At 47.0% G+C, this 16868-nt stretch overlaps 1 protein-coding gene across 1 annotated transcript in view; it reads left to right on the top strand.

Moving 5' to 3' along the window:
• Positions 1 to 13991, top strand: part of LOC138293699 (cobalamin binding intrinsic factor-like) — a 50841-nt gene extending 36850 nt beyond the window's left edge. Inside the window, exons 8-9 of the mRNA XM_069233022.1 lie at positions 6667 to 6785; positions 10847 to 13991. Coding sequence (XP_069089123.1) covers positions 6667 to 6785; positions 10847 to 10908 — 181 coding nt within the window. The 3' untranslated portion in view covers positions 10909 to 13991. The remainder of the gene's footprint in view (positions 1 to 6666; positions 6786 to 10846) is intronic.
• The last annotated feature ends 2877 nt before the right edge of the window (positions 13992 to 16868 follow it).

Here is a 16868-nt window from a genome sequence, read left to right as displayed (position 1 = left end):
AGAAGTAGGTTTTGGGTCTTGCGAAGGTGGGTTGTGAGGGCGTTCCAGGTTTTGGGTGCAAGGTAGGAGAAGGATCTGCCCCCGGTGGTGGTGTGTTTGATGCGGGGGACAGAGGCGAGAGAGAGGTCAGCTGAGCGGACGTTTCGTGTGGGGGTGTGGAAGGTGACTCTCGTTGAGGTAGGCAGGGCCTGTGTTGTGGAGTGATTTGTGTGCGAGGATGAGGATCTTGAAGGTGATCCTTTTGTCAATGGGGAGCCAGTGGAGGGATTTGAGGTGTGGAGAGATGTGTTCGTGTCGGCGGAGGTCGAGGATGAGTCGTGCTGCTGAGTTCTAGATGCGTGTAGTTTGCGCTTGAGTTTTAGAGTGGTGCCGGCGTAGAGGGCGTTTCCGTAATCAAGCCTGCTGCTGATGTGTGCGTGAGTGACAGTTTTTCTGGTCTCTGTGGGGATCCATTTGAATGTTTTTCAGTATACGGAGTGTGTTGAAGCATGAGGAGGTGAGAGCGTTGATTTGTTGGGTCATCGAGAGGGAGGAGTCTAGGATGATGCTGAGGTTGCGTGCGTGGTTGGCGGGGGTGGGTGCAGGGCCTAGCGTGGTGGGCCACCATGAGGGGTCCCAGGTGTTTTTGTGTGGGCCAAAGAGGATTATTTCGGTTTTGCTTGAGTTGAGTTTCAGGTGATTGGCTGTCATATATATATCACTTTTGTCAATATGTGTGTGGTTTCCCTGGGGGGAAAAGGGTCCGACTTGTCTAGTGGCAGTTTTAGTGCCATAAAGAAGCGCAGAAGGTTTATATGCCTACTGCAAAGAGCAAATCTGTATTTTATGTAAATAGCTGAGTACATTAGCAAAGTCTATGGAGAGATGAAGGGCACTTTTGCTGGGTGGTAATGAGGGAATCCGAGGAGGAGGGAGTGGGAGCACCAATAATGATTGTTGGACTGGGCGCAGGAGGTGCTAAAGACTGTGACGAATGGTATGTGACAAGGTGTTTTTTGAGTGTCTTGAAAGTACGTGCTGATTGAGGGAAGAAGCGCAGGTAAGGTGGCCTCTACTGTTGCACGTATCTCACACACCATCGATTTTGTGACTGTCTACGTAGGCTAGTGTTTTAGAGCAACAGTTTAGCCAATAGCAGAGATGGCATCTTGATGGATGACTGCTGCCTACACTCGGGTTATAGAGGACCGCTCTGACATAGGATCAGAGACTGAGACATCAGATACTGAGACAGCATCTGAGGGATAGGACAATGGCGCAGACTCTGGGAGTGATTTTTCAGTCAGAGGAGTCCCATTCGATAACTCCTCTTCCAGTACATTATGAGGGAGGTGATGAGGACAGTCCTGCTGTCCCTTCGCAAGCTGTTTGTGCAACTGGGTAATAGTGGGTTAGGTCAACCCAGAGAGCAGGTGAATGCGGCGGCAAGCAGAGAGAGAGTGCTCTCTTGGGAGCTCCCCAATTTAGTTCAGCCCCAAATTCCACCACCCAAATCATATTGTGGAGACATCAAAATTATCCATGGCAAAACAAACTGGTTTTGTAAGGCAGGCACCTGTGTTTTTGGTCCTGGATTCGGCGGCCATATAGAGAAACACACTAAACCCAAACATTTCTGGAAACTAGACATTCGGGGGAGTCCACAGAGGTGTGACTTGTGTGGCTTCCCCAAAGTTTTCTTACCCAGAATACCCTGCAAAGCTGAAATGTTGAAAAAAAACTCAATTTTTCTCGCATTTCTGTCACACAAACTACAGGAATATGCTGGGATCCACAATATTCCTACCACCCAGTGACTCCTCACCTGTCCTGATAAAAACACTACCCCACTTGAGTGCCTACACCTAGTGTCTGTGTCAGGAATAGATCACCCCAGGGTCAACAGCTGCCTCACGTAAGGACCAACATTGACCGTTGTGTGATCTATTCCTGTCGCAGGCACCAGGCCTAACCACACAAGTGAGGTATCATTTTTATCGGGAGGCTTGGGGGAACGCTGGGTGGAAGGAAATTTGTGGCTCCTCTCAGATTCCAGAACTTTCTGTCACCGAAATGTGAGGAAAACTTGTTTTTTTAGCCACTTTTTGAGGTTTGCAAAGGATTCTGGGTAACAGAACCTGGTCCGAGCCCCGCAAGTCACCCCTCCTTCGATTCCCCTAGGTCTCTAGTTTTCAGAAATGCACAGGTTTGGTAGGTTTCCCTAGGTGCCGGCTGAGCTAGAGGCCAAAATCTACAGGTAGGCACTTTGCAAAAAACAGCTCTGTTTTCTGTGATGTGTCCACGTTGTGTTTTGGGGCATTTCCTGTCGCGGGCGCTAGGCCTACCCACACAAGTGAGGTATCATTTTTATCGGGAGACTTGGGGGGACGCTGGGTGGAAGGAAATTTGAGGCTCCTCTCAGATTCCAGAACTTTCTGTCACCGAAATGTGAGGAAAACTTGTTTTTTTAGCCACTTTTTGAGGTTTGCAAAGGATTCTGGGTAACAGAACCTGGTCCGAGCCCCGCAAGTCACCCCTCCTTGGATTCCCCTAGGTCTCTAGTTTTCAGAAATGCACAGGTTTGGTAGGTTTCTCTAGGTGCCGGCTGAGCTAGAGGCCAAAATCTACAGGTAGGAACTTTGCAAAAAACAGCTCTGTTTTCTGTGATGTGTCCACGTTGTGTTTTGGGGCATTTCCTGTCGCGGGCGCTAGGCCTACCCACACAAGTGAGGTATCATTTTTATCGGGAGACTTGGGGGGACGCTGGGTGGAAGGAAATTTGAGGCTCCTCTCAGATTCCAGAACTTTCTGTCACCGAAATGTGAGGAAAACTTGTTTTTTTAGCCACTTTTTGAGGTTTGCAAAGGATTCTGGGTAACAGAACCTGGTCCGAGCCCCGCAAGTCACCCCTCCTTGGATTCCCCTAGGTCTCTAGTTTTCAGAAATGCACAGGTTTGGTAGGTTTCCCTAGGTGCCGGCTGAGCTAGAGGCCAAAATCTACAGGTAGGCACTTTGCAAAAAACAGCTCTGTTTTCTGTGATGTGTCCACGTTGTGTTTTGGGGCATTTCCTGTCGCGGGCGCTAGGCCTACCCACACAAGTGAGGTATCATTTTTATCGGGAGACTTGGGGGGACGCTGGGTGGAAGGAAATTTGAGGCTCCTCTCAGATTCCAGAACTTTCTGTCACCGAAATGTGAGGAAAACTTGTTTTTTTAGCCACTTTTTGAGGTTTGCAAAGGATTCTGGGTAACAGAACCTGGTCCGAGCCCCGCAAGTCACCCCTCCTTGGATTCCCCTAGGTCTCTAGTTTTCAGAAATGCACAGGTTTGGTAGGTTTCCCTAGGTGCCGGCTGAGCTAGAGGCCAAAATCTACAGGTAGGCACTTTGCAAAAAACAGCTCTGTTTTCTGTGATGTGTCCACGTTGTGTTTTGGGGCATTTCCTGTCGCGGGCGCTAGGCCTACCCACACAAGTGAGGTATCATTTTTATCGGGAGACTTGGGGGGACGCTGGGTGGAAGGAAATTTGAGGCTCCTCTCAGATTCCAGAACTTTCTGTCACCGAAATGTGAGGAAAACTTGTTTTTTTAGCCACTTTTTGAGGTTTGCAAAGGATTTGGGTAACAGAACCTGGTCCGAGCCCCGCGAGTCACCCCATCTTGGATTCCCCTAGGTCTCTAGTTTTCAGAAATGTACAGGTTTGGTAGGTTTCCCTAGGTGCTGGCTGAGCTAGAGGCCAAAATCTACAGGTAGGCACTTTGCAAAAAACAGCTCTGTTTTCTGTGATGTGTCCACGTTGTGTTTTGGGGCATTTCCTGTCGCGGGCGCTAGGCCTACCCACACAAGTGAGGTATCATTTTTATCGGGAGACTTGGGGGGACGCTGGGTGGAAGGAAATTTGAGGCTCCTCTCCGATTCCAGAACTTTCTGTCACCGAAATGTGAGGAAAACTTGTTTTTTTAGCCACTTTTTGAGGTTTGCAAAGGATTCTGGGTAACAGAACCTGGTCAGAGCCCCACGAGTCACCCCATCTTGGATTCCCCTAGGTCTCTAGTTTTCAAAAATGTACAGGTTTGGTAGGTTTCCCTAGGTGCCGGCTGAGCTAGAGGCCAAAATCTACAGGTAGGCACTTTGCAAAAAACAGCTCTGTTTTCTGTGATGTGTCCACGTTGTGTTTTGGGGCATTTCCTGTCGCGGGCGCTAGGCCTACCCACACAAGTGAGGTATCATTTTTATCGGGAGACTTGGGGGGACGCTGGGTGGAAGGAAATTTGAGGCTCCTCTCCGATTCCAGAACTTTCTGTCACCGAAATGTGAGGAAAACTTGTTTTTTTAGCCACTTTTTGAGGTTTGCAAAGGATTCTGGGTAACAGAACCTGGTCAGAGCCCCGCGAGTCACCCCATCTTGGATTCCCCTAGGTCTCTAGTTTTCAAAAATGTACAGGTTTGGTAGGTTTCCCTAGGTGCCGGCTGAGCTAGATGCCAAAATCTACAGGTAGGCACTTTGCAAAAAACAGCTCTGTTTTCTGTGATGTGTCCACGTTGTGTTTTGGGGCATTTCCTGTCGCGGGCGCTAGGCCTACCCACACAAGTGAGGTATCATTTTTATCGGGAGACTTGGGGGGACGCTGGGTGGAAGGACATTTGAGGCTCCTCTCAGATTCCAGAACTTTCTGTCACCGAAATGTGAGGAAAACTTGTTTTTTTAGCCACTTTTTGAGGTTTGCAAAGGATTCTGGGTAACAGAACCTGGTCAGAGCCCCGCGAGTCACCCCATCTTGGATTCCCCTAGGTCTCTAGTTTTCAAAAATGTACAGGTTTGGTAGGTTTCCCTATGTGCCGGCTGAGCTAGAGGCCATAATCCACAGGTAGGCACTTTGCAAAAAAACAGCTCTGTATTTTGTGAAAAAATGGGATGTGTCCACGTTGTGTTTTGGGGCATTTTCTGTCGCGGGCGCTAGGCCTACCCACACAAGTGAGGTATCATTTTTTTCGGGAGACTTGGGGGAACATAGAATAGCAAAACAAGTGTTATTGCCCCTTATCTTTCTCTACATTTTTTCCTTCCAAATATAAGAGAGTGTGTAAAAAAGACGTCTATTTGAGAAATGCCCTGCAATTCACATGCTAGTATGGGTACCTCGGAATTCAAAGATGTGCAAATAACCACTGCTCCTCAAAACCTTATCTTGATCCCATTTTGGAAATGCAAAGGTTTTCTTGATACCTCTTTTTCACTCCTCATATTTCAGCAAATGAATTGCTGTATACCCAGTATAGAATGAAAACCAACTGCAGGGTGCACCTCATTTATTGGCTCTGGGTACCTAGGGTTCTTGATGAACCTATAAGCCCTTTATATCCCCGCAACCAGAAGAGTCCAGCAGACAAAACGGTATATTGCTTTCAGAAATCTGACATCGCAGGAAAAAGTTACAGAGTAAAACATAAAGAAAAATGGCTGTTGTTTTCAGCTCAATTTCAATATTTTTTTATTTCAGCTGTTATTTTCTGTAGGAAAACCTTGTAGGATCTACACAAATGACCCCTTGCTGAATTCAGAATTTTGTCTAGTTTTCAGAAATGTTTAGCTTTCCGGGATCCAGCATTGGTTTCACACCCATTCCTGTCACTAACTGGAAGGAGGTTGAAAGCACCAAAAATAGTAAAAATGGGGTATGTCCCAGTAAAATGCCAAATTTGTGTTGGAAAATGTGGTTTTCTGATTCAAGTCTGCCCGTTCCTGAAAGGTGGGGAGATAGTGATTTCAGCACCAGAAACCCTTTGTTGATGGCATTTTCAGGGAAAAAACCACAAGCCTTCTTCGGCGGCCCTTTTTTCCCATTTTTTTGGAAAAAACTAAATTTTCACTGTATTTTGGCTATTTTCTTGGTCTCCTCCAGGGTAAACCACAAACTCTGGGTACCATTAGAATCCCTAGGATGTTGGAAAAAAAGGACGCAAATTTGGCGTGGTTAGCTTATGTGGACAAAAAGTTATGAAGCCCTAAGCGCGAACTACCCCAAATAGCCAAAAAAGGGCTCAGCACTGGGGGGGAAAAGGCCCAGCAGCTAAGGGGTTAATACTCTTGGATGATGTTGCCCATATTTTGTATTCATGTTTTGCACCCAAGATTTCTTACACCATTATGCCTGCCTGTGGCGTTCTTAACTAGGCTTCCTTGAGTCATGCTGACCATCCAAAAAACAGGATCACGAGCCCTGTCAACAGTTCACAAGCCTTGTCATTGTGCCTAGGGAAAAATGTAGAAAGAGTTCACTGCCTTTACAAGCCCTACTTCTTTATGGTAGACATCCTGAAAGCTCTTTGCATGGCTGGTTTTACGGTCATGTGGGACTTCGTAACCTTGACAGGAGTTTGTCTCTTGGCAAAGCCTCCTATTCTCTCCCTCTCACTCTGTTTCTGTCTCTGTCCAGCTCTCACTGTTTCTCTTTGTTTGTTCTGTCTTTTCCTCTTGATCCTAGTTTCCTTTTCTCTCTCACTACCCAGTCTCCCCCGACATCTCTTTCTTATTCTCTTGTTCTCTCTTGCTCATTCTGCCTCGCTCCTCTAATTTCTTTCCATCACTCTCACTTGCTCGCTCTACTCTTGCTTGACACCATTCCAGATACGTATGTGATTTCTATGAGTGGGGCATTTATTTGACATCATTTTGATTATTTTTCAGTTTTAAAACAGAGACGTTGCCACAGGGCGTGTATGTCACCACCATCAATGGCCTTGCAGATTCTGTGGAAGACAAAACTTATTGGCAATTCTTCAGTGGGACGAAGCCTCTGGCACAAGGTGAGCAGGGCTTCCATGGTAAGGTTGAGCTAAGCCTTTTAGGATATAAGCCCTCATTATGACATTGATGGTAAAAGCCGCCTACCGCCGCAGCAACAGACGCCAAAAGACTGCCGCCGCCGCAAACATCTGGCAGCCACATTATGACCACAGCTGGATTTCCCCCAAGAGAAGGGCGGAAATCCGGCTGTGGCCATGCTGGCGGACAGCGTTAAGGTGGCGCTGCTACCACCAGCAGCGCCACGCCAGTAGACCGCCGCAAGCCGTATTATGAAAAACTAATATGGCCTGGCGGTGTTCTGCTGGGGCACGCTGCTGACGGTAACAGCGCCACATCCCGTTCCCTGCCGGAGGCCCCCGTGGATTCAGGTAAGTGGGGTTTCCGACAGGAGAGGGGGGTGTTGTGTGTGTGTGTGTGTGCATGAGTGAATGGAGGCATTTGTGTGTATGCGTGTATGTCTGTGTGAATGAGTGTGTGTCTGCGTTTGTGTGTGTTTGTGTATGGAGGAGAGGTTGGAAGGGAAGGGGAGCGTGGATGAAGGTGGGTAGGGGGGTTGTGTCTGGGGAGTGTTGAGGGGGGAAGGGGGCCTCCTATCAGTGACAGGGAATTTATTCCCTGTCACTGATAGGGCCTAACGCCATGGTTTTCGTGGCGTTACAAACGTCACGGAAACCATAGCGGTAGGCAGGGTCATGATACCGCCGGCAGTACAATAGCGGCCGCCGGGCTGGAGATTGTTATGTCCAGCCCGGTGGCTGCTACTGCCATGGCGGTCGGAGTTGTACATTGGCGGGTTGGCTTCAGCCTATTCGCCAATGTCATAATGTGGCAGTAAGTAACGCCAGCCTGTTGGCGGTACTACCGTCACATTACAACCGACTGTCGGGGTCGTAATGAGCGCCATAATCTATTAACTCACAATAGCATTAAAAAGTGCTGAGTGAGATTTAGTGGGAATACATTCCACAGATCCACCTATCTAGGAAGCTCTGCATGGCAATCTCAGCGGGTCATAGCACCTAATGCATTCGCCTACACTGGCGAGAGTGCCTTGCAGTCTGAATACTGTATAGAATGAATATATTCACCAAAACGGAAACATTGCCTGGTATTATCAATTGGTTCTACCTCTCATGAATCCCTCAACCAGGAGGCATGAATATCCATGTGAAATTTATCGGTGGATTCTGAAACTCTCAAAACAGGGACTGTGGACTCTATTACCAGGGAGTCCTACAGTGGCCCTACTAGACTTCACTCCATTCACTTAACAGCGCATGCCATTCATTTGAGAGCTCCACCTATGTTATACCCCTGAAGTCACCATGATCTGTCATGTCTATCCCAGGGATGTGCATCAAACTGGAAGAAACAGAGGGCATGATTTAGAGTTTGGCAGAGGGGTTACTCCATCTCAAGCGTGGCAGATATCCCGTCCGCAGTATTACAAGTTCCATAGGCTTTAATGGAATTGCAATACGGTGGACAGGACATCCGTAACATTTGTGATGGAGTAACCCTCTCCGCCAAACTCTAAATTAGACCCAGAATCTTAGTTCTATCCTCCAGGTCCTGCTTTGTGGGAGTCCCCAGGGAGATTTACAAACCCAGTAACAGCAAGTGAGGTTTGCTTGAGAGACCTCCAGTGTGGAGGTTTCTCCCTGAGGAACAGCCAGAGCTTGTACAAAGTCAGGAAATAAAACTAGTGAAACTGTTATATGGTTCTACTCACATCTTAGATGGGATTGAACAGACCAACTAGGAGCACCCACTTATCTTCTCCAAGGGATACCAAACGAGGATTAATACTGGTTACCCATGAACCACGGGAAGAGTTAACCAGCCCAGACCAGAGCTCACAAAACAAAGTCCAATACTGCCAAGAGTTTCCATTGAGACTTCTCCAGCCTTCTCTTTCTACAGAGCTGGAATCAAACAAACTGCGCAAGCCAACAGCTAACATGATCGCAATAGGGTCTGTTTACAAGTAGTTACTTACACTTTCAGGAGCTCATTCACAAAGAAAGTTTAGTAACAAGTATACTTTTATGATCAACTTTACTTTTCCTAAGCCTTCCAGGAATTCACAAACGGATTCCTAGCAGGTGTAAACCCACTCATTTATGAGGGTGGAGATTTCTGCCAAGCATGTGGAAATCTCTGCAGCCATAAATCCCACTCGAAGAGTAGCACATGGTCATTCCAAAGTGTTGTGTGTGCCTTGACAGTATGGGGACACCTACAAAATATAGGTTTGCGGGGGAGGGGCAGGAACTCTGATGATTCCCGTCATGACCCTATCAATCGTTGCAACTTTATTCCAGCCAAAGGTTGGCGTAAACCCCCTTTGGATGGGAAGAGTATCAGATCAACCACCGGTTTTCTTGGGCTGGAGAAGAAGGGCTTTCCCAGCAGGGAAAAATATTATCCCTTCAGAGGAATAAAATGTCCATTTGCACAAGTTCCTCACTATAGACAGTGACCGCTTGGTCAACTGAATGAGGCTGCTTTCTTGCAAAACAACAGACCTCTGTTTGAGGTTAAAGAGATGTTACTGCTCCAAAATGATCTTACTGTGGAATTTATAGTTAAATGCACAACTAGAGAGGCGATTTTGGCATAGAAGATTGACAAATACAGCAAAAGCTTTCCAGCTATTAAAGTTTCAACAGTTTAGCTTTTTCACATTCAGTTTTAAGTTAGTTGCAAAAAAGACGTAGTGAGACACTGACGTGTAAAAATAAAGATGGGAATTAGAAGGGAACAGCAAAGATAAAGAAAGGAAGCAAGCTCAGGATAGAAAAGAGCACACACAATAGTGGGTAAATGAGAGATTTTAGTTGGTGCTTCTCCACTACCTCAACATCCTGCCTGTGCTTCTCTGCTATGGTTGTGCACACAGAGCCACTGCATCCCACAAAGAGTTCATCAGAGCCACTTTACAGGAAGATGACCTAGATACAATGGCTTCTTGAACTTGTTCAGTTCGGCATAGTTGGGTAGCGCCAAGGTTGGGTAGAAGGATACGATCTCAGTGTAGACCCCGGTACTGCCTATGAGGAAGGTAGTGCACATGTGGTGTTTGGGTGTGAACTCCACCTGCTGCAGGTAGAGCTCCAGCAAGCTGCAGCATTGCTAGGAAAGCCCTCCCTCAGGATGAAGAACCACTATAGAGCATGTAAGCTATCCCTGTGTACAGCGCACCCTACATGCAGTGCTGACCCACTAGCAGTGGCCCCATGCTGTTTCTTGGTGGTGGTTGTAATCAGTGGCACTCCCAATATGCCCTATCCCTCCGCATGTAGTTAACCAATAACGGGGAGCGATTACAGGTCAGGAAGCAGAACACAGACGAGGAGTCATTGGGGGGCTGCAGCAGTGACGGAGTGATGAGGGATGGGAAGGTGAAGTGATGATGAGCAGCCATGACAGGGCAGGAGATGGGAGCAGTGGCTGGAGTGAGGAGCTTTTGCTGCTGGAAAAGGGTGTAGAGGGCAGCAAATGGAAAACAATAGGACAGGAAAGAGAGGAGCAAAAGGAAAGTTGGAAAATGGAGAAGAAGTGTGAAAACAGGTAATGTGGAGACAGGTGTATAGAAATACTTCTTGATGGTCCTCTCACCGAAAGGTAATGGAAACACTAATACAATAATAGGACAATGTAACTGTCCACCGTGGACATGATGAACGGAAGGATCCACGCAACGGCAACCCCTGAAAATTCCATGAAAGCCACTGGCTAAAGGGGGCTGGTCCAATGGCCATTTCTTCTCTCTGTAGAGTTTTTATATGTTATTCTGTGTTCTGTATTGGTAACAATAGGACTTCCAGACAGTTAAAGCTGTCTGCGGGCAAGACCTAAACTAGATACTTCAAGAACTGAATGCACCAAAACATGAGTAGTGACCCTAATTCCTCCCTGGTATATCACAGATTCCACCCCTTGTCTGTCTCTCCCACAACCTCAATTAGGTAAAGTTTTGTTTAGTTCATGAACCTTTTTGACTTTTCAACATCCATCTTCCTCTTCTCCTCACTCCAGTGTCCTCTTTTCCCAACAGGTGTTGGCAGCTACAAACCTAAGGACAAGGAGCACATCCTGGCAATCTACAGTAAATACTGACGTATTAACCATCTCCATCTGCTTCATGGCGCCCTACATGGTGTTCCCTCTCTTCGGTGACAAACAGTATCATGTGCTGTGCACCATCTTCAAAGTGCAATCTCCAGTACCTACCAATGCTTCCCGCTGACTCTCCTTTGCCCTCCCTCCCCACTTCCTCACTCTCTCCATCACTCGTTTGGCACCCTTCATTTTCCACCTTCTCACTGGTTGTAACCAGGTGCACACCGCACCACACCGCCACCTTCAATAATTTCTAATCTACGCTGCTTCATCCTTCTCATCAAATCTTCCACCATCATTCTCTCACTGATTCTCTGATTCTTAAACCCACAGGTGTGTGGGGGCCACCCTCGAATCCTTAAAGACTCTGGAGGTGTCTTCACCCACATCCTCCATTTTCTCCTGCAGTCAGTAGTAGTCAGAGAAAAAAAGCTTCCATATGACCCAAGCAAAGATCCTCTCTTTGGGTACACTGATAAGCCAGATCCTACTAAGAATCGTCATGTCACTTGCAAATGCACCGATTCACATAAAATGAGACAGATGCCTTCAGGAACAGCATACAATGCACCATCCAGGACCCTCCCTGGTCCAACAGGAAAAGTAAACTTCTAAAATTCACACTCCCAGGAGCATGTAACTAGGTGGTCGCCATTTTGTGATTCATGCTACACAACTGTGGAACGCCTGCTCTGTCAACATCTGCAAAGGCAGACACCTTGCCCTTCAGATGGACACAATAATTGTGCATCTTGTAACTACCAAATCTTTCATTCTTAAGTAAGTCAGTGCCTAATGTTTTTTCAGTCTGAGCTGCCAGCCTCCACATATGGTTCACCCCAGTCACTAATTAATAAGTCAGTTAATTGATTAATTACAGTCATTAGCTAAATAATCCATTAATTTCCCATCTTTAATCACACAATTGTCTTTATCCGCTCAACCGTCCAGCCTCTGCTCAACCCACCTTCGTTCCATCATTCAAATCAGCCTTTTCCAAACCCCTCCTTGTTCAACTTTTAACCTCCTTCCTCCTCCTGCCCCACCTGCGGCACACTGACTGTGAAAGGAAACTCCTGTGGCCTTTTTGTCTTTTTGAATGTATTTGCCCCCACACATTTCTCCTTCACAAATTCTGCTCTTACTTATTTCGCCCATTTTCTTGTCCATTTAGCCTTTGCCTTCATATTTCCCCCTCTTTAGTTCTGCCTGAAATTCTCCTTTCAACAGAGGGGGTTCTATCCCTCTTCCATAGACCTTACTCCATCATGCCAGAGGCGTTTCTGTACCTCTTGCAAAGACCTTACTCCAACACACCTAAGGCCTTACTGTCCTTTCTCCAAAGACCTTACTTCATCATATTAGATGCACTCTTGTTCCTCTTCCAAAGACCTTAATCCATCATGCCAGAGGTGCTCCTATCCCTCTTCCAAAGTCCTTACTCCATCATGCCGGAGGCCATCCTATTCCTCTTCCAAAGACTGTACTCTATCATGCCAGAGGTGCTCCTATCCCTCTTCCAAAGACCTTACTCCGTCATGCTGGAGGCACTCCTATAACTCTTCCAAAGACCTTACTCCATCATGCCGGAGGCACTCCTATAACTCTTCCAAAGACCTTTCTCCATCATGCCAGAGGCCCTCCTATCCCTCTTCCAAAGACCTTTCTCCACCATGCCGGAGGACCTCCTATTCCTCTTCCAAAGACCTTACTTCATTATGCCAGAGGTGATCCTATCCCTCTTCCGAGGACCTTACTCTATTGTGCCAGAGGTGCTCCTATCCCTCTTCCAAAGACCTTACTTCATCATGCCGGAGGCGCTCCTATACCTCTTCCAAATACCTTACTTCATCATGCCAGAAGCGCTCCTATTCCTCTCCAAAGGCCTTATTTCATCATGACAGAGGTGCTGCTGTACCTCTTCCAAATACCTTATTCCATCACACTAGAAGCATACCTGTCTCTCTTCCAAAATCTTTATTCTATCACACCAGAAGAGCACCTGTACCCCTTCCAAAAACCTCACTCCATCATGCCAAAGGTCTTCCATCTGCTTCCAAAGAAAATTCTCCATCATGCCATAGGCGCTCATTTGTCTCTTCCAAAGACCTTAGTCCATCACCCAACACGTGGTTGTGTCCCTCTTCCAAAAGCCTCACTCTATCAAGCAACGGGCCCTCTTTTCCTTGTTCCCAAGGCCTTACCCCATCATGCCAGGAGTGCTCCTATCCCTCTTCCAAAGACCATACTCCATCACGCCGGAGGCTCTTCTGTGCCTATTCCAAAGACATTGCTCCATCATGCTGGAGGTGCTCCTATCCCTCTTCCAAATACCTTATTCTATCATGCCGGAAGCGCTCCTGTTCCCCTCCAAAGGCGTATTTCATCATGACAGAGGTGCTGCTGTACCTCTTCCAAATACCTTACTTCATCACGCTAGAAGCATACCTGTCTCTCTTCCAAAATCTTTATTCCATCACACCAGAGGCACCCCTGTACCTCTTCCAAGGAACTCACGCCATCATGCCAAAGGTCTTCCGTACTGCCAGGGGCACTCATTTCTCTTTTCCAAAAACATTACTCCATCATGCCATGGGCACTCATGTCCCTCTTCCAAAGACCTTACTCCATCATACCAGGGGCATTCATGTCCATCTTCTAAAGACCTTACTCCATCATGCCAGGGACACTCATGTCCCTCTTACAAAGACCTGATTCCATCATGCCAGCGGCACTCATGTCTCTCTTCTAAAGACCTTATTCCATCACGCCAGGGACACTCATGCCACTCTTCCAAAGACCTTATTCCATCACGCCAGAGGTGCTGATATCCTACTTCCAAAGACCTTGCTCTATCATGCAACAGGCGCTTTTTTCCCTTTTCCCAAGAACTTACTCCATCATGCCAAGAACTTACTCCATGATGCCACAGGCCCTTCTTTCCCTCTTCCAAAGACCTCACTCCATCACGCCCTCTGGCTTGCTGCCACCATTGCTGTCTGTGACAGGTCCCCTGGTTCTGAGGTCACTGCATTGCTGTGTATGCTTCGGAACAATAAAGATTACTTGAAATGCACCAAAAATGTACCAATAATGTGTGAATGTTTTTTTTGCCATCCACAATCGACTTTGGTGATTCGTCTGTCCATCCTTTGGGTATCTCTAAAACTCCTTCCCTTCTAGACCAAGGGTCTCCTGCACAGGCTCACAGATCTGGCTCTATGCCACATTTTCAGGATAATCACTAACTATGCAAATTATTTCCATTTCGATTCATTATCTGCGGGTCCTCATAGGTGTTGCCCTTCTGCACCTATGTTGGACATCCCTGTAGGAGATCCTTGTTTCAGACCCAGAAAAGCAGGGCTGCATCTCAGGATCACACTTCAGGATGTCAATATGGACGCAGAAACCAGAGTTGCACAACAAGAGAACATTGCAAACTAATTTAACACAACGTTGCAAAAGCATGCTTAAAAAACAAAATACCAACAACTCATCATGCCACACAGTTCCAGCTGTTTAAATATTTATTAAACAGCCAAACATAGTTATATTCGTTACTTGATAGAGGTAAACCATCTGTAATTTTAAAATGGGGTGTGATTGGTGCTAGTTACCAGGAGTAGCTAGGTAGCAGGACTTACTAGTTACCAGGAGTTGCTAGTTGGCAGGACTTGCTAGTTATCAGGAGTTGCTAGCTAGCAGGACTTGCTAGTTAACAGGAGCTGCTACTTACTATGACTTGCTTGTTACCAGGATTTGCTAGGTTACAGGACGTGCTAGTTACCTGGACTTTCCCAGAGCCCCTGTTAAGGACATGGGCCTCAATTCACCAAATTGCCAGGAGTAGCAGAAGTGACATCACACGCCATTGAACCTTTCCTTTGGCACATACATGCTTACACATGCACACAAATTCACACACTCTCTTTCACATAAACACACTGTCATCTGCAAGCACACACACAACATACATTTAAAACCATTTTTACTTACCTCACCTGCCAGGGAGGGTCATATTCCAGCTAATTGGACTCCATTTTTATTACACAAATAGTAAATAATATTATTCACTCTTTGGGTAGTAACAAATTGACAGAAAACCAGGAAGGTGGGTCCTCACCACGTCCATGAGAAGGAGCAGCCTCTGTTTTCCAGGTACTCATTTTGCAACCTCTGAGGCCAGGGGTCGCAAAGGCAAAATGCATCAAAGCAACAAAGCAATCAGAAATGCAACAACTTTCCAAGAGATCTCTAAATCAACACACCTGTTTGTCAGTATCCGGAGTGTGCTGACCATGCACCTAACCCATCCTCCATGAGTGACTGCCACCCTTGTCAGCCAATCCCCAGTGAAGAAAGCCTGCTCGAGCCAATGCCCAGTCAGATCTCCTCAGAGAGCTCTTCAACCTTGGGTGAAATGTGCTGGAGTTTGCTGGTGATGTCACAGAGACACCTGAGATCTGGAACCAATCATGGTGGGTGCACCTGCCTCATTTCTTTATCCATAATCCTTCTCTGCCAGGCATGCCCTTGCTCTCAGCGTGCTCCTGACCACGGCCTGAGTCCCGGGCACCCAAGGCGCTACTTAAGCTGGTTCGGGTGCCCCTTCCTTAGTCATATCTGTCAAGTTACCCAGGTCCATGCACGATGTGCTGCTCCAGGCCAGGTTTATTCCTTTTAATTCTGGGACTTGTAGTCCTGTTTTATAGTGGAATAAACAGGACTACAAGTCCCAGAATTTAAAAAAAACCTCGAATGGAGCAGCATATCAGACCTGGACCTGGGAAACTTGGCAGGGCCTATCCTTAGTGGCAGGCAACCGGTGATGTCCTGGAGTGCTGGTGTCCCTCCCAATGAGTGGCCTGACGTCCAAAAGCCTCGCAACCTCCCCTGCACCTAGAAGAAGTGAGGTCCAGTCTCTGGGTCAGTCCAGTGATCAGAAAGGCAACCCGAGTAGGGCTTTGTTCCCTTCTGTTAAGGGAGCTTGGAAATGTATACATATGGTCAAGATACCTACACGTGGAGTTAACAACAGTAAATCTATACTTACTATACCCCCTTACCTTCCTGATATAGTGGGAGTCAATATTTTGGCCACAATATTTCTGCAGGATGAAAGAAAACACTCAATATTCTGGGAGTACCCAGGAGGAGGCTGGACTGAAACAGATGAGCAGAAAAATGTATTTACTGCCAGAAAAAATACCCCCTGAACTGCAAACTAACATTTTGTGTCAGGCACCGAAAGCTTTTCACCGAAAGTTGAAGAAGTAATCCAACTATACGTAGGAAGAGCTATGGCCCCCCATCACATGTGCTACATGAATCAAGCCCCAAAAAACTGAATTAAATTGCACCAAAATCCTCACTGTGTCCCCTTCTGTTTCAGTACAGCTCTCTGATACTTTACAGCTCATCCTGCCTTATGTAGCAGACATAAATACAGACATGCATACATACATGTGCTTTATGTACCCATGTTGTTAATCAACATCACATCTCACTTCCCACCTACGCCTTTCACAAGTAGGGTAAATCATTATGTATGGCTGCATCAGTGGTGTAACAAAGACCCCCGCAGCCCCCGCTCTAGAGCCACACACACCTCTCCCTAGCACAATACACTGTGCATGGGAGGCAGGCCCCTGACTGGGTTCAGGGGGGAGGGGGCCTCCTCCAGGTACTTTGCAAGGGGGGGCCCCTCAAGTTTCGTTATGCCACTTGTCTCTGAACCCGCCTTGCTTGCTTACAACACCTATATATACTCAGAGCTGCATAGTTACAAGCACTGTGCGCTACTGGAGCGTCACGTTTTGTAACGCTCTAGCGGCCAGACTACGAACTCCTATCTACTGTGTGTCTTTTCATGGCCTCATCGAAGAGGCGTTCCATGGGTGTTGCGAGGGTGTTCCCACGCAACACTCATGGATTTTGATGCTGCCCCAGATTTG

This window comes from Pleurodeles waltl, chromosome 4_2 (genome assembly GCF_031143425.1).
Source record: "Pleurodeles waltl isolate 20211129_DDA chromosome 4_2, aPleWal1.hap1.20221129, whole genome shotgun sequence".
Classification (NCBI taxonomy): domain Eukaryota; kingdom Metazoa; phylum Chordata; class Amphibia; order Caudata; family Salamandridae; genus Pleurodeles; species Pleurodeles waltl.
This window is presented reverse-complemented; position numbering and strand designations above follow the sequence as displayed.